Genomic DNA, 23,215 nt, shown 5'->3' on the forward strand with positions numbered 1-23,215 from the left:
TCAGATATGAAAATGTCTTTATTTTTTAGAAAATGGATTCCAGGAAGGTTAAAAAGCAATACCAGAGGGCTTAGGTGCAGAATTGGATGTAATCATTCAAAGCATTCAAGTAAGAATATGGCAATATAAATACCCGAAAAGCATTTCTTACGTGTTCAAAACGAAATGTTTAAGTCATTCCTAACTAATTTGCGCTTTATAGCATTTCCTAGATGGGAGGAAAAATAGGTTAACATTTGAAAGTCCTGAAAGCTTTTTCCTTGGTTAATTACATTAGATGGTTTGCCTTTGATAAAATTCCTTCTTTTTTAAACACGGATAAAAGTATTACATGGGTCCACTGTTAAAACAGACAACATGTTGCAAATTAATTCTGGTGTAATATATTCCAAAAAACTTAGAAAATAAAGATGCTGAGGTGGCTCTGGACTAAGTTTAATAGTCATCTCCTCTGCTGACAACTTCTTTACATGTTGGACGCAACAGTATGGTATGTTCAAACTGCGCTGTATATGATCCTTTAATGTCACATAATGGTGGATATGGATCTACAATGCCCAAGTCACACAGATTCTTCAAAGCCATCAAGTATTTACTTTCCCCCAAGCGATCCAGCCATCTGCGGCAGAAGGCAAGGGTACCAAAGTTTTCATTGATGACATTTAACAAGTGTTTTGTTCTTGGAAGCCTAAAAGGAGAAAATCCAAGATTAACAGATGGCAAAAAGAGTTATCAACCCACTTCCCCCATTAAGAAAAAACCAAAACTTAGCTTTTTCTTAGTAATTAAAGTTAAAAAAATTTTGTTGTTGCTCTTTGAACAATCAAAAGCTAGAAGGCGTAATAGCCCATTCCTAGTTATAGATGGCAGCTGAATAGGAAAAACCTGCAAAAAGCCATTTTATTACATTTATGTGTCTATGCATGTGTGTGTGAAATTCCCAGTACAGGCCCATCTACAGAGTATTACTGTGGGAATTTCTTTTTTTGAGCATTAAGCTCAAAGACCTGCACATAACAAGAGGTGTAAATCCAGCCTTCAATCATTTTCTCCAGAAGGTAAAAAGTCCAGTGTAAACTGAAATATGAAGTTTATCAACAGGAGAATATTAAGAACAAAAACCTTGTAATGCCAGCAAAAAGTAAGTCTTCAATAGTTATGATTATCAGAAACTTGATCTGAAAAGAACACTTGCCTATATCTTTATCTTTATCTTGGTTTAAATTTTTAACAGCCTAATTTTTTTGCTATATTATTTAAACCCACAGAACTTATTGTTAGGCTACAGAACCATACAGTTATGAATGTACCACCTTTCTGTCACATTTTTAAAAATGCTGTTAACTGGGAAGAGATGCTTATTAGTCATATAAAATCAATAGTCTCTCACCTTATTGGCACATGTCCAACATCAAAATTTTTCATGTAATGTGAACATTCCATATCATCGTGAACAACACCTTTTCCTGTACTACCAAAGGTTTCAATGGCATATATTTCTCCTTCCTTAAAAAATACATAAGGGTCAAGGGGAGGAAAGAAAAATTCAGAACTAATCAGAGTAAATGTTTCTTGACTTCCCTATCTGATGTAATAAGCAGCAACATGAAATATCCTCCTCAGGCATTTTTTTTTTTTTTTTAAATCAAAATTGTTATACATATTTTGGGGGTTCAACGTTGAGATATGTTGATCAAATCAATATTACTAGCATATATATTGTTACAAATCATACTTATTCTTTATGTCCCTTGTCCAATCTCTCTCCATCCCCCTCCCCCCTCTAACTGCCCTCGATTTCTTCTCTCCTTCTGAAAGAATAATGGTTACTCTTTTGATTTGTTGCCTAGATGATCTGTCCAGTGCTCCTCAGACACTTCTTATCCAGTCTCTCCCTACTTTATTTCCTGGTCTTTCTGCATCCTCCTATTAGAATGCAGACTATACATGGGCAGGGAATTGTTTTGTTTACAGATACACCCCCAATACCTACTAAAGAGAATGGCACCTAACAGATGCTCAATGAATAATCATTAAATGTTGAAGAAGCAATCCTTTGACAACCCCAACTTCCATAGCTGACTGAGCTCTGGCCTGTCCAGACACAATCTGCACACTCAGCCCAACTCCTGCCAGGTAAGGATGGATGGCAAGCTAATTTTGTTCAACATACTATGGAGGGGAAAAAAATCAAAACGGTTTTCACAGAAGTGATAAATGACATACATACCTCCATCCTTGTTGCCTCCCCTCCTTTCACAATGGGCACTGTTTTCCCAGCATGTATTCTATATTGACCAATTGAATGTCCATTTAGATTACGGATTGGTTTCACTGTCATAATAAATAGAGAAATAAAAGTTTGGGGTCTCTGGAAGTACAAACAGATCTCTTGGCCTTCTGGTAGAGTTCAAGCATTTATTTAAAAACAAGATATGGCTCTACTAAACAGCTTCACATTATGGTAGTTAAATATAAACTGGAATCTACTGGAATATGAAAGTCTTTTGTTATTAAATACTAGAAAGAAGTAAGGGGGAATGGAAGAAAAATAAATTATGAGGACACAATGGGGGTCATCTAAGGAGATACTGTTAATAAAAAAATAAAATGTGATATACACATGAATAGAAACATGAAAAATATCTGTGTATGGTTATGGACCAAAGGGTAATGTGAATATGAGGATACTGTGTCAAAACGACAGTATTATGAAACCTTACATCAACATTCAAATGTTAAAAAAGAAAATCCCAGTGACCACAGATCAATAATAGAATAGACAAACACTACTCAACAATAAACTAAGGATACATTTAACAACTGGAATAAAACCTAAAGATAAAATGAGCAAAAGAAGGCACAATTATATACAAACTGTGTAATTCCATATACATACATATATATGTGTGTATATATGTGCATGTATATAATGTATGTATATATAAATTGAGCATGATTAAACTGCTGTTTAGGGATGCATTAATTAGACAGTAAAGACAAAGAAAAGCAAACACAAACACTTGAGTCCTGAAGACAGTGGTTCACTAGAAGAAGACTGCTATAATTGGGAAGAGATCTATGAGGGTACTTCAAAACATTCACGGAAATAATCAAATTAAAAAATACAAAGCATTCCATGAACTTTTTGAAGGACCCTCGAATGAGTGCAATGGTTTAAATGTGTCCCCCAAAATTCATGTGTTGGAAACTTAATTCCCAATGCTGCAGTGTTGAAAGTTATGGCCTAATGTTACGGTCACGGGAGCACCGCCCTCATGAATGGATTAATGCTGTTCTCACAGTAGTGAGATCTTTATAAAAGGATGAATTTGGCCCCCCTTTTCTTGCTCTCCCCCTCTCTCCCAGCCCTCACCAGATGCTGGCCCCTTGACCTTGGACTTCCCAGCCTCCAGAATTGTGAGAAATAAATTTCTGTCCCTTATAAATTACCTAGTCTCAGGTATTTCATTATAGCAGCACAAAACAGACTAAAGACACGAAATTCAGAGTCTTCTGGAATGCTGTTAAAACTTGATTTCTTGAAGAGTGAGCTTACATAGCTTTCGCAATTGAGAAGTTGAATTTCTATGCTTTGTCCATTTTCAGTGTTAACTATTTCAAAATTTAAAAAAAGGTTTAACAAATCTAGCTCTATGTATAGCCCTAGAATCATCAGTATGAGCTACCTTTCTTCTAGAGCAGAATTAGGTAGCAAGTTTTTTTTTCAAATCTATATAAATGAAACAATGACAAGTATATTACAAATTTAGGGGGGTGGCACAGAAAAATAAAACTCTTAGTGCTCTAAAAGACCTTCCTTCTTATATAAACAATAGGCTAAATTTATAGTTTCCTGATCAAGGGAGATAAAGGCACTCCCTTGATGGCCTAGTTCTCCTGTGTGGTTTTTGGAACTGTTTCTGAAAGTTCAGCCCAGTCTATTGATTCATCTTTCCAATATCATGATTTTTCTATATTCTTTCTGCTTAAAATAAAAAAGTGAATTCTGTCACCTTCATCTAAGAACCCTGATCAATACAATAATGGGTATCAAAAGAGAGATGCTGAAATAAACCTAAAGAACCTAAAACATTGCACTAGCTTAGCGGAAGAGGTAAGAAGGCAGATATTAAGGATTCCACTGTTGCAGGCTGGAATTAATATGTGGTAACTAAATATTAAATCAAACTGTCACCTACTAATACCTTGAAAGGCAGACCACATGTCAACCAAGCTGTAGAATTAGAAAACAGAGAAAAATAAAGGATACTGGTGTAAGATGGCTGCTGTAGGAATTTATAATAATCTTGGCAAATTCTCATAAAAGAGAAATAACTCAGTCTAGAGGTAGTCAGTCTTCAGGTACCCTATGGTTTTCATTTCATGTTGACTAAGTCACAAATTTGGAAAGAACAGAATAGACTCTTCATTTGTAGCAATGAACCTAGAAATCAGAAGGCCTATATTCTAGTCCCACAAATTCCTCAAAATACTTGGCATTTATTCTCTTAATCTGTTTTCTCCAGCGTTAGAATACTGCTTCTGGGAAGCTAATGTTATTACTAAGTCTGAGGTATCAATAGAAGCAGCAAATCCTAGAACTGGTTCAAAGTTTTTTAAAGTGCTGGACAAAACATTTTGCAAAGAAAAGCAAACTGGGAATGAGACATTCTATTTTCTAGCCTTTAAAAATTGTTTGCTCTCCTATGGCTTTGACTAGGACATGTGGAAAAAGTAAATTCACCCTTACTAAGGGACATAAATTTAAACCCCCTGCTTTTCATGTACAAACAAATTTTGAAAATTTCATGACAATAAATAAAAGCCAAAATCAGAATATGTGAACCATGGGTGGCAATCTAGTGCTATAATTTTCATTCTCTCCCACTTAGAGGAGCCACTAGGGAAAGACTAGGAATGTGGGAAAAAGGGATAATAATGGAATATCCCCCAAAAGGTGGGAGGATTAACCATGAATAAAAGAAAAGGTCCTTCTTCCTGGAAGGACAGAGAAAAAAAATGATAAGAGTAAGTAAAAGGTGGGATTTTCTTTTTGTGACATGTCAAAAGTTAAAGAATGTTAGGCCTGTTTGGCCATCTTCTGATCAAGTAAGTAATCTCCTAAGAGAGAAGGGAAAAAAGATGAGAAGAACTTAAATTAGCACTGTATTTGTGGCACCAATCCCAGAACGAAGAGCAGGAAGAGAGAGAAATGACAAGTATTTGTTGAATACCTAATAAATTCTAGGCACTGGGCTGGCTGGTTAGCTCAGCTGGTCAGAGCATGGTGTCGTAACACCAAAGTCAAGAGTTCAGATCTCTGTACTGACTAGTCACCAAAAAGAAAAAAGAAAAAAATTCCATTGTAATTTAATTTACATTTTTCACAAACAAACAAACCATGATATCATTAATCCTATCACAGTCAAAGAAACTTGGGTACTTAAGAGGTTTATAGGATTTATCTAAATTCAAAGTTATAACCTCCTGACCCCAAAGTGTATTTTCTTCACTATCCAAGTGTGTGAGCAGCCTTAGGAGATTTTGGTTTGCACTGATGTTTATAGGATTAGAGATCTTCAGGAAAAGAATATCTGAAAATCAAAGCAATAATGAAGTTCAAGGTATAAATGAAAGAATTGAAGTTGTCAACATGGGGTTTGGGCAGGAAGGAGGAAAATGAAATGAGTGGCAGATGGGAGGAATAAAGAAAATATCTTGATATAAAAAAAGCTATAAAGGAATGGAAGAAGCAAGCAATAAACGGAAAGAAAATGAAAGAGCTGGAAAGAAAAAGGCTAGCTGCTGTTTAAGAGTGTAGACTAGTGATAAATTCCAGTCAGTATTTGGACATGGAAGAGGACTGTTATGGAGGTGAAAGTCATCGAGCTCGCTGGTCAGGTGACTGGTGATGCCCATGTGTTAACTGGACTGCCTGTATAGATATTGAAGCCACCCAGGATGCCAAAAGAAGTCAGGATGGTGCCAGATGTCAAATTCAAGCAGTTGAATGGACTTTAGAAATGAGAGAACAAGGACAGGCACTGTCAAGTCTGAGAGGAAGAGCCACTTCTGTACTTTGTAGAAATGCAATGGTTATAATTGCAACAGGGAAAAGCAAAGAATGCTGAATGACGAGAATTTCCTGGGGCAAGGAAGCAAGATGGGAGTCTCCACTCAAAGACCTATAAAGGAGAGAAAGGATACAGTCAAAGGAAATGTAGAAAATATTCTGTAAGAAAGTTATTAGGGTTATAGACAGTAATGAGCATAAATGAGGGAGGATGTTGGCTGGCAGATGATCAGGTAGACCTGGGAGTTGGGAGGAGGCTGGACTGATGGAGATGAATATAGAACACCAGAAAGCACTCTGGGACTACATACCTAAAGCAGTGGCTGGGAAAGTCTGGGAGGCAAAGGGGCTTAAGAATTGAAGGGACACACAGGAATTAACTAAACTCCAAATTCTGAATGTGACTCACATAAAAAAAAAAAAAAAAATTGGGAAGTCATCAATAGAAAGGACCTTTGGCTTCTCCCTGAGCCTTGATTTGACTAGTCACAGAAAACCTAGTCCATATTTTGGCTATCCTAGGAATTCCCCAGCTGTCTTCTTACCATCTAACAGAATAGCCTGGCAACAGTTCCAGGTTAAGTGGCCACAGTATTCCTACCATGCTCTGAGCAGGCCATTTCCTCTGTTTTCCTTCTTTATATTCCCAAGATATAAAGATGAAGCAACTCAACGGCAGTCTGTAAAATGAATTTCAAAATAAGACACATTTTAAAAGAACAAACCTTGATATGTCTTCCCATCTATTTCAACTTCATATGATTCCATAACTTCTTGGATGGCCTCACCAACATCACACAGACGAACATCAATTCCAGCACACTAAAAGAGAATAATGTATACTTTGTTATTCAAAGTGCAAAATACAGCAACTTAATTTCTTAATATTTTACAGTAAGAAACAATCAGAAAAAATGCTTTGTACATTATAACTTCCTGCATAAAAGACTTTAGGGAGCATTAAGGGAGATGGTGGAGTAGTAAGCAACAGACACTGTCTCCCCTACTAGATATCAAAGGCACCAACAGAATCCATCTGATGTTAACACTTTGGGAATTCTGGAGTCTGCTGAAGGCTTGCAACTTCCAGGAAAAGGATTGGATGGCAAAGTGCAGTTAATTTTTATCAATTTTAGCTTTTGCATAGTAGCAGTAACCCATCCCCTAACACAAGACCTGTGGCAGGTATCTGTTCCTGGAGTAGCCTGCACACAGCTTGGGGAAGTCAGTGTGGTATCCTAAATATGAAGGATCTGTGCTCTAATACCTGATTGCTACTTCTGGTCACAGAGGTGTAGACAAAGACCTGGGCGGCCACTGCTGTTGCACCTCAACCTCTAACCCTACTCCTCTGGCTGATGTGACTGCCAAGAGATTTAAAAAAACAATGCCCTATTTTCTCCCCTCCCTTCATTTTTCTCTTTTTCCCCTTTTGGGGGCCTGACATTAAAGGCTAGGACATTTAAAAACAACTGCATATATGAGAAAAATTAACAAGTAAGTGCACACACACAGGGAAAGGCACAGGCTCAGAAAAGACTTCAGAAAACCTAAAGCTTACACCTCAGGTGAATCCTTGGCACAGAGACAGCCTACACAAATTTTTTAAAAATCCAAAGATAATAAACAAAAATAATAACAAAAAACAGCAAACCCTGGGGAAGGGAGAGAATCTGATTTCCAAGGTTACCACATTAGATTGAAATGTCCAATGTTTAACAAAAAATCACAAGGCTTACAAACAAAATAAGAAAGAACAACTCAAAGAAAAAAAATAACCAACAGAAATTATCCCTGAAAAAAAGCTGATGGCAGATCTACTAGACAAAGACTCTAAACTCTCTTAAAGATGCTCAAAGAATTAAGGGAGGACATGAAGAAAGTCAAGAAAACAATGTATAAACAAAATGAAAATATCAGTAAAGAGAAAGGAAACCTAAAAGAAATTTAAAAAATTGTGGAGCCGAAAAGTATAATAACAAATGAAAAATTCACTAGAGGAATTCAAAGGCATTTAAGCATGCAGAAGAAAGAATCAGCCAATTTGCAAATAGGACAAGGGAAATTATCGTGTCTGAGGAACAGAAAGAAAAAAGATTTAAAGAAAAGTGAACGTAAACTCAGGGTCCTGAGGAACACCATCAAGTAGATCAATATGCATTGAGGAAGTGTCAGAAGGAGAGAGAGAAAAAGAGACAGAGTAAATATTTGAAGAAATAATGGCTAGAAACTTCCCCAAATTGATAAAAGACATGAATATAAACATTCAAAAAGTTCAAAGAACTCCAAGTATGATGAACTCAAAGAGACCCACATCGAGACACATTATAATCAAATTTTCTAAAGACAAAGAAAGAATCTTGAAAGCAATAAAAGAGAAGTGACTCATCCCTTACAAGGGATCCTCAATTAGATCATAAGCAGATTTCTCATTAGAAACTTTGGAGACCAAAAGGCACTGGGCTGATATATTCACAGTACTAACTAAAAGAAAACAAACCATCATCCAAGCATCCTATATCCAGCAAAACTGTCCTTCAAAAGTGAGGAGAAACTAAGACATTCCCAGATAAACAAAAGCTGAGGGAGTTCATTACTATTAGACCTACTGCTATGGTTTGAATGTACCCTCCAAAGCTCATGCTGAAACTTAATCCCCACTGTAACAGTATTAAGAGGGTGGAAAATCCAACTGTGATATTTGAAAGGTGGGGTCTTTCAGAGGTGAATCTGTTTATGGATTAATGGGTTGTTACCGTAAGAGTGGACTGGTGGCTCTGTAAGGAGAGCACACATATACACACATGCACACATGGCTCTTGCCCCCTCACCACATGATGTCTCGCACCACCTTGGGACTCTGCAGAGTCCCTACCAAGAAGAAAGCTCTCACCAGATGTGTCCCTAGACCTTAGACTTCCCAGCCTCCAGAACTGTAAGAAATAAATTTCATTTATTTATAAATCACCCAGTAGTTTTAGGTATTCTACTATAAGTGACAGAAAACAGACTAAGACACCTGCCCTGCAAGAAATGCTCAAGGAAGCCCTACAAGGTGAAAGGACACTAGACAGCAACTTGAAGCCATGTAAGAAATACAAACCTCAATAAAGATAAATAAAGGGGCAAATTATAATAACTAGTATTATTGTAATATTTTGTAAAACTTTTTTTTTTCCTACATGATTTAAGGAACTAACACATTTTTTTAAAAAATTAGTTTTAGTCTAAAGGCTAGTATTATTTTAACTTTGGTGTGTAACTCCACATTCTGTTTTCTACTTAATTTAAGAGACTAATGTATTTAAAAGAATTATCAGCTTATGTCTTTGGGCACCCAATGTAAATCGATGTAATTTTGTGACATCAAGAACTGAAAGGGGTGAGAATGGAGCTCTAAAGGAGCAGAGTTTTTGTGTTATTAAAGTTAAACTGGTATTAATTTAGAGTGTTATCACTTTAGGATGTGAAATGTAATACCCATGGTAACAACAACAACAAAATATATAGAATATACACAAAAAGAATTAAACATTTTACTACAAAAAAATCAACAAAACACAAACAACAGTAATGCAGGAAATGAGGAATAAAAAAGCTGTCAGGTACGTAGAAAACAAATAGCAAAATGACGACGTCCTTCCTTAGTAATTACTTTAAATGTAAATAAAAGGTTCAGTACAGCAAGAAGATATAACAACTATAAAAATTTACACACCTAATAACAGATCATCAAAATATATGAAGCAAAAACTGACAAAACTGAAGGGAGAAGCAAGCAGTTCTACAGTAATATTTGGAGACTTCGATACCACACCCTCAATAATGGAGACAGAAGGAAACAGGACTTAACACAATAAACCAAATAAATCTAACAGACATATAGAACACTCCACCCAAAAATACAACACGTGAAATATTTTCCAGGATAGACTATATGTTAGGCCACAAATTAAGTCTCAGCTGATTTAAAAAGATATTCAAGGGTATTTCAAAAAGTTCATGGAAGGATTCATATTATTTTTAAATTCTATTTCACCATGAACTTTTGAAGTACTCTCATATCATTCAAAGTATCTTCTCCAACCACAACAGGATGAAGTTAGAAATCAATAACAAAAGTAAAACTAGAAAATTCACACAACTGTGGAAATTAAATAACATATTCTTAACCAACAGATCAAAGAAGAAATCACAAGGGCAATTAGAAAAGGAAAACACAATATACCAAAATATATGGGATGCAGTGAAAGCAGTGCTAAAGGGAGAAATTCACAGCTATAAATGCTTACATTAAAAACATAAAAGATCTCAAGTCAACAACCTAATGTTACAACTTAAGGAACTAGAAAAAGAACAAACTAAACCCAAAGCAGAAGAAAGAAATATGATTAGTCAGAGATAAACAGAATAGGAAAAAATACAGGAAAAAAAAAAATCAATAAAACCAAAAGATGGTTCTTTGAAAAGATCAACAAAATTGATAAACCTTTACCTAGACAGACTAAGAAAAAAGAGAGAAAACTCAAATTACTAAAATCAGAAATCAAAGTGGAGGGTGGCCAGTCAGCTCAGTTGGTTAGAGTATGATGCAAGGTTCGATCCCTATACTGGCCAGCTGCCAAAAAAGAGAAATGAAAGTGGAAACACTACCACTGATTCTACAAAAATAAAAACGATTATAAAAGAGAATTATGAACAATTGTGTGGTAACAACGGGATAACCTAGATGAAATGGATAAATTCCTAGAAACACACACAACCTACCAAGATTAAATCACTAAGTAATATAAAATCTGAATAGATCTGTAACTAGTTATGAGACTGAATCAGTAATCAAAAATCTCCCAGCAAAGGAAAGCCCTGAACCTGAAGACTTCACTTATGAATTCTACCAAGCATTTAAAGAACTAATACCAATACTTCTCAAACTTTTCCAAAAAATTGAAGAGAATACTTCCTAACTCATTTTGTGGTTGCCAGGGGGAGGGTGAAATCAGGTGTTAATTGTTTAATGGGTATAGAATTTCCATTCTGCAACAAAGGTTATGGAGATGAATGGTGGTGATGGTTGAAGACCATGAATGTACTTAATACCAATGAAATGCACACTTAAAATGATTTAATATGGAAATCTTAACACACTCACAAAAAGTGTGGGAGTGAGGTGCTGGGCTACACCAGGGCTTAGTGGGGAGGAAGGGATGAATTAGTGGAGCACAGAAGATTCTAGGAGTAGTGAAAATACTCTGTATGATACTATAATGGTGGATACATGTCAGTATATATTTGTCAAAAACCACAGAATGTACAATAGTAACAGTGAACCCTAATGTAAAGTATGGACTTCATGTGATATGTGTCAACAGCGGTTCAATGATTTTAACAAATATTGAAATACCTCTCTAGTAGGGGATATTGATAGTGGAGGTGATTATGTGTGTGTGGAGACGGGGGGTATGGAATATGGGAAATCTCTCTACATTATGCTCAATTTTGCTGTGAACCTGAAACTGCTCTAAAAAATACTCTTTTTTAAAAAAAGTATAAAAAGCAAACACTGCCAATTTGACCAGCAAAAATAGATCCAAACTCTGTTTTAATAAATATCAGCAAAGTTGGAAGGAAAAAAAAAAAAGACTTTGGTACACTGTATCACAATTACCCACTTAAGACCCTAAGGGCAGTGGGCCAGTCTTATTTACCTTAATTACCCAAAGACCTTAAATAGGCTATAAGTGCTCAAAATATGTTGAACGAAATGGTGCTTATAGTTCACATACCTTTATTCCAGTATTAGTGGCATCTTTTACGGCTTTTAATAATGTATCATATTTGGAATTAAAAGTAACAGTAAAAGCACAGTCAATAATCCTACCTGAAAGAGAAAATTCTTCTTTAAGTTTACTTATCAATTTATCTACTTTGTAGCATCTACTCTATTAACCTTGCTAGTTAACAGGAAAATAGAAAGATGGGTTCAAATGAAGGCAGCACTCCAAATACACAGAGATCATTCATAATCAAAGAGGCAAAAACGTAGAAAGTATACAAAGGATTCAGAATTAAAGGAATTACAGGGTAAGTATGCATTACTCCAAGACAGCACCAATTCAGTACTCACCCAGGCAGCTATACAAACATGTAAACAGAAACAAAATGAAAGCAAGAAAAGACTAGGGAAATAAGGAACTGCAATGTAGGGCAGAGAAAATGAATAGGATCACAAAGCCCTAAACAGTGCCACTTCTCCAATTTAGTAAAACCTTAGGTAAGGTTTAATGTTCATCTACATTTACTTTCTCACCTATTAAAGTGATATAGCAAGGTACTTACCTGACAAAGTTTTGGGGAGAATTTCAAAAAGCAAACATGTATATAAAGGTTGATAACTTAAAGGTTCTAAATAAATATTTGTTGTTAATATTCAAATAAGTGATGGATGAAACAATGACCTGAATGAAGAAATGTAGGATTGTATTTTTCATGCCTTGATACAAAACCTCAATTACCCAACAGTTTTCATTTCACTCCACTTAGTAGGATGCTTTAAAGTTAACCTCAAAATGTGCCTCAACACAGGTCTACTGAAAAGTGACCAGGAAAGAACAAAATTTGGGAGTTCAGTATTTATAGCTCCATCCAACTGAGGTTTTTGGGGGGCAGGGTGGGGTAGGAATTATTTCCAATAACTCACCATTTATATGTGTCCCAAAGTCTATCTTACAGATGTCGTCATACTGTAATACTGTTGTGTCACCAGCATTGGGAGTATAATGGGCAGCACAATTATTGAGAGAACACCCAGTAGGAAATGCCAGGCCTGCATTTAATCCATTTTCTTTTATTAGCTTGCGGGAACAGTCTTCCAACTTTTCACTAAAACAAAAAAGAAAAGGGAATTTGTTTACTTCACATTCATAAACTTATATACCTTACAGCTCATCAGGTCCAGAAAGTTTACTAAAACCCTTAAATTACTTTCTAGAGTAACCTGGGCACTTTCTGAATGTAAATAAGTAACAATTCTCTGATGGTATGAAAATAGCTCATCTTTAAAATACAAGGAGTTTAATTCCACTAGAAACCTGCAGAAAATGCAATCCTCTTTCAAATTAGTTTACCAGGAAATAAGAGTCTCGAATTAGACCAACTGAAATGCGAATTTCACTTGCTCATGTTGCATATGTTTAACACTGCCTGAATCAGAGAACTAAGCTGTCTTTTACTCTAATCATTTCTCAAGGAGAAAAACTAGACGAAATAATTGCTTTTATTGGTTTTTTCACTGCATTTTGTTTAGGTACTTACTCAAAGAATTTTTATTTAATATGAATTGTCAGCAAAATAACAGATTTCCAGACAGAATTAACAATCGCTAATGAGTGCATGTGCACGAGTGTACATGTGCACAAAATAGGGTTTCTTCACTACAGTGATGCTACAAAAACTTAGCAGATATTTCTAGAACTTTACTTAAAAGTTTTACCAAAGTGATAATGAAAGCCAACCATCACAACTGGAGAGCTAGTACTATAAATTTTTTTTTATCATGTTCTTATAAAAATGTATTCCTTTTACCAGATTTCTATCATCGTCATCCCAGGCTTGATCCAGCTCATAACATATTTTCTAACTTGTCGATGTGCTTCCGCAGCCTCTCGAAAATCATTCCAAATCTCTTCACTAGCCTGATCTAATGCTTTCTTTTCTTCACTTGTAGTTCTCCAAGCAGCTGTTCGCCTTTAGAGTAGGCACAGTATAGTATTAGTCATTTAAAAATCAGCAGAACAAAGACAAAAGCTGAGAGATAAAAATATATTAAGTAATAGAAGATATTTTAGTTAAAAATACATTACATATTTAGTTTCTTTATGTCAACAAAGTTTCTGAAATACAAAAAGCCACACACTTGCAATCAATCCAAATCAAGCTAAGCCTTTGTAAGACTCAGGGTGGAGGTGAGGGGGGGAGAAATCTTTTAGATTTCATTCACAATCACAAGGACTGATACCCTAACACAAATGTCAAGAAAGGAGAGAACTAGAAAAGTCAGAAGACTCTCGAAACCAAGTGCATGAAAAAAGTCACTGTTCCACCTGAGGTGATACATAGTTAAGAGATGTCAAAGGAGCACAACAAAATTAGTATTTAACTTTGCCAACAGGGTAAGTACTAATCCAAAGACCTAACCTAGAAATCTGCATAAACTTTCCTCGAAACACATAATATTACATGCTTGTACACGATTTTTCTAATTGTGTATATGTTAGAGGTAATCTTCTTTGAAAGATATGGCTCACGTATGTTAACACTGCCAGGGGTTAACATATAAAAAACTGACTTTTATATTCAGTATCAGAGAATGAGACCCACTGACTCCTTTATAGCACTATGTTTCCAAAAAACATTAACTGTTTTAGAATGAAAATCTTTTTAAGATTTGTTACAGCTCAGTGAACAGAAGTATACATTACACTGAAGTATAAAAGAGATGCCTTCAAGGAATACCCTAAGCCAGGGGTCAGCAAACTACAGTCTCCAGGCAAATCCAGCCTGGTACCTGTTTTGTAAATAAAATTTGACTGCAGCACAGCTGTGCCCTTTCATTTATGTAATGCCAATAGCTACTTTCATGCTACCACAGCAGAGTTGAATAACAGTAAAAGCCTAAAATATTTACTATATGGCCCTTTACAGAAAAAGTTTACCCAACTCTGCTCTAAATTAGAGACACCTAAGCTAAAGTCCCATAACACTTCCTGAGTTTTTCTGTGTGCCACTCAAGTTCACTATAGATTATTTCCTACTGCTGCTGCTACTTGTGTGCCATCATCTAGCACCTCTAATTTGCTACAAAGGCCCAAGGAGCTGTTTGTTCTATGTGACTCCGGCACTGGGGTACTATACGGAAGCATCAGAGACTTCCTTGGCTTCTTTTAGAAATGTATATTGGATCTATCTACTAATGTTATCATATAACAAAAATACTACAGTACCATCAATTTAAAGTCAATTTTAAACTATAAGTATTTAAATATGTACAAATTACTCTTATAGGAACAGTGAAAACTAAGGCAACTTCTAATCAAAGTGTTCAAACAAACACCCTATCTATGTATAAGACCATCAGACTAGAAAGTAATAGGATAAGATCCTTTAAAAAGTATACTCTTGAGAAGTGGTTCAACTTTTTCAGCTACAATACACTTAACAAGTTGCTTGCTCCATGCTAGTGACAGACAAGGTACATTCTAAGGGGTGCCACAATTTCCTGACCTCTAGTTGTAACCCCTGCCCTTTCTCCCCCACTAATCCAAAAATCTTTCCTGGAGAGAACAATCAGAAATTGGATTAAAGAAACTATTTTTGCTGAAGTCTTAAGTTCAAATTGAAAGCCATTAGCAATACTCAAGAAACCTACCATCAAGGTTAGTAATAATAACTCCAGGCTCAAACAAAGGACAAAGAATATCATGAAGGAGTCTCTCCCTTTTCCTACATTTGATCTTTTGATGGTCAGTCTATTTACCAAAAAAATCGAAATTATTAAGATATGATAAAAAAAAAATAATGATCATTGTGAGTTCATAAGTTTATTTCAAAAGTCAATTAATTCATCCAACTGACAGAGGCAGGGCAGAAATGCTTTTTAAATATATTATTATGTCTGTAAAACAAAACTATAAAAACAACTGCTGCTTGAAAGATAATCTTTACAGGAAATATTTACAGAGTATGTAAATTCCTCCCACCTCTTTGATATTTCAACATCTCATCATTTTTACTAGTGGATGTACAGAAGTGGGAAAATATAAGTAAAATCAAAAGATACAAATAAAAATATACAAACATTAGTTAATTTCAAATAGCCATAAATATTTCTGAACCCATGGCAGGTAACTTAAAAGCTAATTATATTTGTATTTTTAAAGCACTATATGCCATATTTATAAAACCCTTTAAAAATGCATGCCTGTTGGATCCCCATATAGCATGATTTTAAGCCCAAAATAATTAAAATGCACTCAGATATGACACAAATTCCTTCCTCTGAAAACTAATACTTAAAAGGTAAACATAAAGCATGCTTAAACTCTGCCTTTAAGATGAAACTATAGGTGATTCTCAGTTGATAAGAGGAAACTCTTCTTACAGAAAAATATCAGCTAAAAAGTGCAGAAGGAATGACAGAATTAGAAATCCACCATTTTGCAGTCCTCAATAAAATAACTGATAAAGCAAGGATCATCAATGGACACTAAAACAATTAAGTGAAAGGTTATTGAAGAAAAGCATATTCCAGTGATAACTAAAGTACCCCACGGATTACTTGGAAACTATAAAAAGAAAAAAGTAACTTAAGAAAAAAAAACCTGGCTGTCGCCATATTAATCAAGTGATCAAATACAGTAAAACTAATAGTAGGACAGCCTGTCATTACATCTAATGCAACAAAATATGTTACAATATGAAGGTCACAATCACTTACGATATATCCCTGTCAAAATGTTTAACCTAAAACTAATCTAAGCCTTTTTACACCTAATTACAGTTTACAGAAAATACGGAAATAGAAGAAAAAAGTTAGCAACACTACAAAGAAACAACTGGAGAAATCCCAGAACATGAGACTTTCTATAACTGCCTAGTTTCTTCAAAGAGTCAGTGCAATGGAGAGAAAGAAAGAGGTGGGGATTCTAACCATATGTAATGTATGAACCTCGACTGGATCCTGGTTTTGGAAAGAAAAAATATATATAGCTAAAAAGATGTTCCAGGAACAACAACAAAAAAAATCTAAATATTAAGTAGGTGTTTACATGTGATAACTTGAAGGATGTCTAATTCTTGAGATGGTTGAATTTTTATAAGTGAAGAGTCAAAATATCTAAGACATTTTTAAATGGTCTGGTAGGAAAAAAAAAAAGAAACAAACAAAAAGGAAGGAAAAAAAAATCAACAATAACCAAAAATTATATATATATGAGAGATAAAACATATATGGAAAAATATTAAGAACTGTTAAATACAGGTAATGAGTTCATGACACTATTCTTTCTACTTTCTGTTTAAAATTTTCATTAAACGGAAAGGTTGAAAACAACATAAAGATATTTATCCCCGCATTGTTTATAATAGCAAACAACTAGAAATAAACTATATGTCCAGTAAAAGAGGACTGAGCACAAAAATTATGGTATACACATTTATTCAGCCATTATAAAATACTGTTTTGCAGTATAGTTATATCTTGAAAAACATTTCCAGGTATTTATAACACATTTATATAGAGGGTTTAGAGGAAAAAACACTAAATGCTAACGGTGGGTTTTATTTGTTGGCAGAATTAAGATTTCTTTCTTTGCTTTATCTTTATTTCCTAACTGTTCTATAATGAATATGTATTGCTTATAAAATTAATAATTGCCACAAAATGTTGCCTACTAAATTTAGAAACAGGCATCAAGAATTTCAAAATGCTTTTTCATTCCCCTTCTAGGTATTTAGAATAAGAGAAAAATCGTATCTGATTTTTAACAGACTAAAATGGTCAGCACAGAATTTTTTTAATGATATAAAATTGGCAACAATACATGTACGTTCAAAAATCTGGAAACGAGTAATAAAACTATCCTATATACAAAATAGAACAGCACTATAAGCTACTAAAAATTGGTTTCTTGGGCTGGCTGGTTAGCTCAGTTGGTTAGAATGCAGTGTTGTTAACACCAAGGCCAAGGGTTTGGATCCCCCTACTGGCCAGCCACTTAAAAAAAAAGTTTTCAAAAAATTTTTACAATGCAGGAAATGCACACAGAACATTAATTTTTTAAAAAGGGCACAAACCATCATAGGAAAAACAGATTCAAGTAAGGATCATCAATGTATGCTACATGTGAGGCGGGCATTCATAAGGAATGGGATATTTAAACACTCTGAAAGCAACTTCCCACAAATTACTAATTACAAGAGGAAAAAACACGATGTAATGATAAAAAACAGTGTAATGATACAATGGAGAAACTGGATAATACCTTAACCAAGTGATAAAAATTAACATTACCAATAAGGAGCAAGCTGACATTGTATGCTTCCAGATGTGACACCCTGAAAAGGACACCATATCTACTTATCTAGTATTCCAGACAAAAATGCACAACCTACCCTCTAATAGTCCAGAAAAAATAGTATATATACAGATTCACAAATTTTAACATTTTTCACATTTGCCTTCTATTTTTCTATCTTTCAGGAAGAAGATGGAATGTTACTTCTGTGTGATACATAATATGTATAACTGTCATATTTCATTGAGACAATAAAATAAATGTCGCAAAACAAAGGGAATGTGGGCAAAAGTTATGTGGGAGTTCTTTGCATTATTCTAGCAGCTTTTCTGTAAGGATGGAATTATTTCAAAATAAAAAGTTTTAAAAAAAAGAATGCACTCAACCTGGTAGTTTCACAGTTGGGTTCTTTGTGACAATTCATTCATTTTTTAATAAAACATTATTTAAAAAAGAAGGCAAGATACAAACTACATTCGATACTTTACCAGATCTATAAGAATATGGATTCTGATCTATTTGCAAATAGTCTAAACTGGTTATATGAATGCAAAAAAAGGTGAGATTCATTAAAGAGTAAACATTACCACACTATCTTACACTTCCTTTGTATTTCTCCAGGACAGCACTGCAATATTTAAGAAAAGTATTACCTTGGGAAGTATAATCATATACTCGTGTAATTAATATCTTCATCCATTATTTCAAAAAGAGAAGTTATTCTACATCTATGTTTAATTTGCAATAGAACTGATAGAAAAGGTAGTTTTTGAGATTTACAAAATCTCAATTTTTTTCATGTATTAAATATCACTTCAAGTGTTCCACAATACTCACGTTGTTAAAAAATATTAACAATCTGTTGACAAGTATAGGAAATCAATGGCTTTTCTCCACTCTAGCAACAAGCATATAGAAATGGAAATGGGAATAAAAATATTTCATTAATATCAGTAACGAAAACCATAAAACACTTACAAATAAATTTAACAAAAAACGAATAGGACCTACCTGACAAAAAAAAGAATAAGTGAAAAAAACACCAGGATATTGGATGGCAATGTGATAAAACTGTCAATTTTCAGAAACCAGTACATAAACATAATGCAATTCTGATCAGAATTCTAACAACAGCATGTCTGTGTAGTAAAGACTACATGACTGAAAATAGCTCAGAAAAGTATTAAAAAGAACTGTGTTTGAGTATGTGTGGCAGGAGACAATGACTTGTCTTATGAAATTACCAGAATATATTATAAAGTTTCTCATATGAAAATCAAAATAGTATTAGCATAAGAATAGACAAACAGATGAGTGTAGCAGAATAAATAATCCAGAAATTGACTCCATTATATATGAGAATATAGTACTATATAACAAAGATGGTCATTCAATCCACTAGGATATATTATTTCCATTTAAAATTTTAAAACTTCTGGAAGAGGAAAAGATACCATAAACAAATCCAACAATCAAAAGATGCTCACAAATCACTAGTAGTTGAAGAATCGTAAACCAAACTCCTGGAAAACTGTCTCATAATTATAAAACTACCAATACATGAGATACATACTGTATACATACGCTCTACCTACCTACCTAGAGGTTTACTGCAGAATGGTTAATAGTGGCAAAAAAATTGGACACAAAGTGAATGCCCACCAATTAGAGAAACGTGGGATAACATATGGCTTATTCACGCCAGGGAATCTTACAAAGCCATTCAAAATAATAACATAACTATTCTAATTGACTTGGAGGGACTTCAAAGAAGTAGTACTGAATAAGAAAAGCAAGGTGGAGGAATAAAAGCATAGGTGTGCCTTTACACTTCTGTAAAACAAACAACAACCAAAACACTCCTCCTACATAAACAGACAGATGTACAAATATATGAGCATAGAAAAATATGGAAGGCTACCTGCTAGGTGGTTAACATGAGTCTGGAAGGAAGGGAAAGAAGAGAGAACAAGCAAAAAAAAAAAAAAAAAATTAAAAGATTATATTTAAAAATAAATGTGATCACATCATAGGTACTATGAGAATTTATGTAACTAACGTAAAATTACATGTATCTGTGACATTTTAAAAATAGATGCTTTAAGATACATATAGCAATTGATGAATTCAAATTCAAAGAAAAGATGCCTATGTCATAAAATTCCAGAATTTTACAGACTTATTCCCTAAGAATATTCATAATTGGGATGAGGGAGAAAGTAAAAATATAACGTTAGTATGTTCTTTTCTATGTTTAAAGAAAAACAATGCTGTCTTTATAGGCAAATGAAATGACGCTACAGTAGAAGCTTTCTTAACCAACTATTGCAACCACTATGTTAACCAATGCTCTTAAACCCCTCTGTAAAACATACTGACCAATGCCCATGGCACTCTGAATATTTTCAGCTGACGGGTTACTACTCTGAATAATAAGAGCAGCTAACTTACCTAATGCTCACTATGCATCTGTTACTCTTTTAAGTGCTTTACATATATTGTTACTCTTCACAATAATCCTACAAAGTACCCATTTTATGGATGAAGAAATGAAAACACAGACATGATAAATTACTTGCCCAAGTCACGAAGCTAATGAGTGTTAGAACTGCGATTCAAATGCAGATAGTTTGGTCCCAGCTTCCATGCTCAGTCTGTACGCCACTATGAGTTTCTGCCGACCAGTTGAAATGTATCCTTACAGAACACCTCTAAGAATAAGGTGAATTTATTCCCAAACCTGTTTAAGTCATCTGTACTTGTTACGTACGTAATTATGTAATTTAACGTTACATAAAAAGAATTGTTTCTACAAAAACTAAACTGACTACTCTTAAAAAGTCTCAATAAAAACAAGTTATCAAAATACTTCTGTCAAATTAAGTGTAGATAAGAACTGCAGAGGGTTTCAGGAAAAAAATGTAACAATACAGACATCAACCCTTACATCACTCAGTTCTTGTTCCTCTTCACAAAAACCCAAAATGGACGTCACAGATAATGCATTTTGAATACAGTTTATAGGGGGAAAATGGAATCCAATGCAAAACCATGCTCAAAAATCAAGTGAGGTGAAAAACAAATTTGTTTACATTAACCTTCATCTACAAAGGTTTTTATTTTTTGTGATCCCCACTTTAACATACTTTTTGATTAACCAACCTGCCACCGGTCCCAATCATTTTGGATAAGAGGGCTTCTACTGTATTTTCTTTGCAACAAATTCACAAGCTTTTATCAAAGCGGTGGAGCAAAGTTCTGAGAAAAATAAAATCTGCTTTATTGCTAAGCTACAACTGTCAAAATTCAAAATGGAAGTTATTTTATGATCCTTACCCATCTTGTGTGGGGGGGTATTCGCATTCTTGTCCTTTAGGAAATACACCATTAGGATACAGGTCACATATTGGAACTGAGGGAGGGTCTGTTTGGACTTTTGCTGTGAGATACAAATAAAGCATTAACTTCTATAGTTAAAAATAAAATTAAGCAGTTATAACAGTTTCCTCAGTTCCTAATGGTTGTTATATGTCCTGATTTTAAGGAACCTTCTTGCTGTCACCTTACAGTTAAAAACAGAAAACACTTCACCACTCTGGCCACCTCCTCTCTGATTTATTGCTGCCTGGGAAAAGAAATCTTCAACTCCTGAGAACTCCATTATGTATTTAAACAGCATATGCCTTGGCAGAAAGCACACTTCTAATGTTTTCATCTTCATTCACTATACCAGAAATGAAATAGCACATAGAAGTTGGCTTTGACAAATAAAAACCAAAACTTTTAACAACCACCACAAAAAAAGTCCTGTAGCAATAAAATAAAAATATAAATCTACTATGCATTAATAAGTATGTGAAAAACTATTTTCAATGACATATTCAGTATAAAAGTTAAAGGCATATATGACCAATACTGAAAAGAATTTAGGTAGCCACGTGTAAATTTCCAGATACGTTAAAAAAGTTACAGTACTTAGCAAATATTTTAGAACACTATTTCCCAAACTACATATTAAAAAACACCAGTGTTCCCCAAGATGCTTTAAAAAAAAAAATCTAGATTTTTTTTTCTAAAAAATGTTTAAAATACATAAGAACTAGATATATAGCTTTTATTATATGAAGATTTGCCTTTTAGAAATTAATTCTGTATCCAAGGAATACCAAGAAGTTGTATGAGAGCTAATTTACGCGGCAATATATGACTTCAATATATACACCTCCAGCATTTACCAACTATGGAGTTGAAGTATATGGCTCCCTTTTGATTATAATTGGTCTTGTGTTATGAATTTCTGTCTTAAATTTTAACATATATTTTGCTGTTCTTGTTCTGCAAAGGGGAAAAAAGAGGTACATAAGTAAAAATACGACCATTTATTGAGGTAAATCATTTATCTATGGAACCACTTTTTGGCTCCCTCCTTTAATCCAAACACACCAGTATTTTACTAGTGCCAACTGGTTTTCTCTCTTTGCATAATAATGCTTAAAAGTGTTCTATGGGAAAGTAAAGTTGGGAAACACTGTTTTAGGCTCCTCCTATTTCATGTTTCTAAGAGAAAACAGAATTATAAAATCAAAAAAGATCTTAGAGATTATCTAATTCAGCCTCACACTTAATCTAGGAATCCCCCTCCTAACACCCCTGACTGATGGCACTGAGCTCCTGACAATGGAGGCAGTTACTATCTGTAAGGCTATAACCCATTCATTTTGGGAAAGCTGTAACTGTTAGAAAGCTCATCTTACACTCATCTGTCTCCCTATTACTTTCATCTACTAGTCCTAGTTTCCTAGCTTTATTCTTTGAAGTTAAAAAAAAAAAAGTCTACTATGCATTGCTACTGATTCCTCCCTCTCTACAATGAGAAACTACTTCCAGGGATATGGTTCTCATCACTTTCACCCATATTTGACAACCTTGAATTTGTCAATGTTCCCTTTAAGGTGGTGCCAGAATTTATTTATATTAATAGGCCAAATAGGGTATAATTAGCATAACACTATACTGCTGATTCTAAAATTCCTACTACCGAAATAACTGAAGACTTGTTTTTTTTTTT

The 23,215-nt window shown here is 34.3% G+C and overlaps 1 protein-coding gene across 2 annotated transcripts in view; it reads right to left on the bottom strand.

Moving 5' to 3' along the window:
- METAP2 (methionyl aminopeptidase 2) overlaps nucleotides 1-23,215 on the bottom strand; it is a 33,450-nt gene continuing 10,235 nt past the window's right edge. For both annotated transcript variants that reach the window (XM_063075934.1, XM_063075933.1), the window contains exons 4-11: nucleotides 21,484-21,586; nucleotides 13,658-13,819; nucleotides 12,774-12,955; nucleotides 11,860-11,954; nucleotides 6,802-6,898; nucleotides 2,231-2,334; nucleotides 1,391-1,506; nucleotides 1-688 (exon numbers count right to left, since the gene is read on the bottom strand). In XM_063075934.1, coding sequence (XP_062932004.1) covers nucleotides 436-688; nucleotides 1,391-1,506; nucleotides 2,231-2,334; nucleotides 6,802-6,898; nucleotides 11,860-11,954; nucleotides 12,774-12,955; nucleotides 13,658-13,819; nucleotides 21,484-21,586 — 1,112 coding nt within the window. In that variant the 3' untranslated portion in view covers nucleotides 1-435. The remainder of the gene's footprint in view (nucleotides 689-1,390; nucleotides 1,507-2,230; nucleotides 2,335-6,801; nucleotides 6,899-11,859; nucleotides 11,955-12,773; nucleotides 12,956-13,657; nucleotides 13,820-21,483; nucleotides 21,587-23,215) is intronic.

This window comes from Cynocephalus volans, chromosome 12, assembly GCF_027409185.1.
Source record: "Cynocephalus volans isolate mCynVol1 chromosome 12, mCynVol1.pri, whole genome shotgun sequence".
In the NCBI taxonomy this organism is placed as follows: domain Eukaryota; kingdom Metazoa; phylum Chordata; class Mammalia; order Dermoptera; family Cynocephalidae; genus Cynocephalus; species Cynocephalus volans.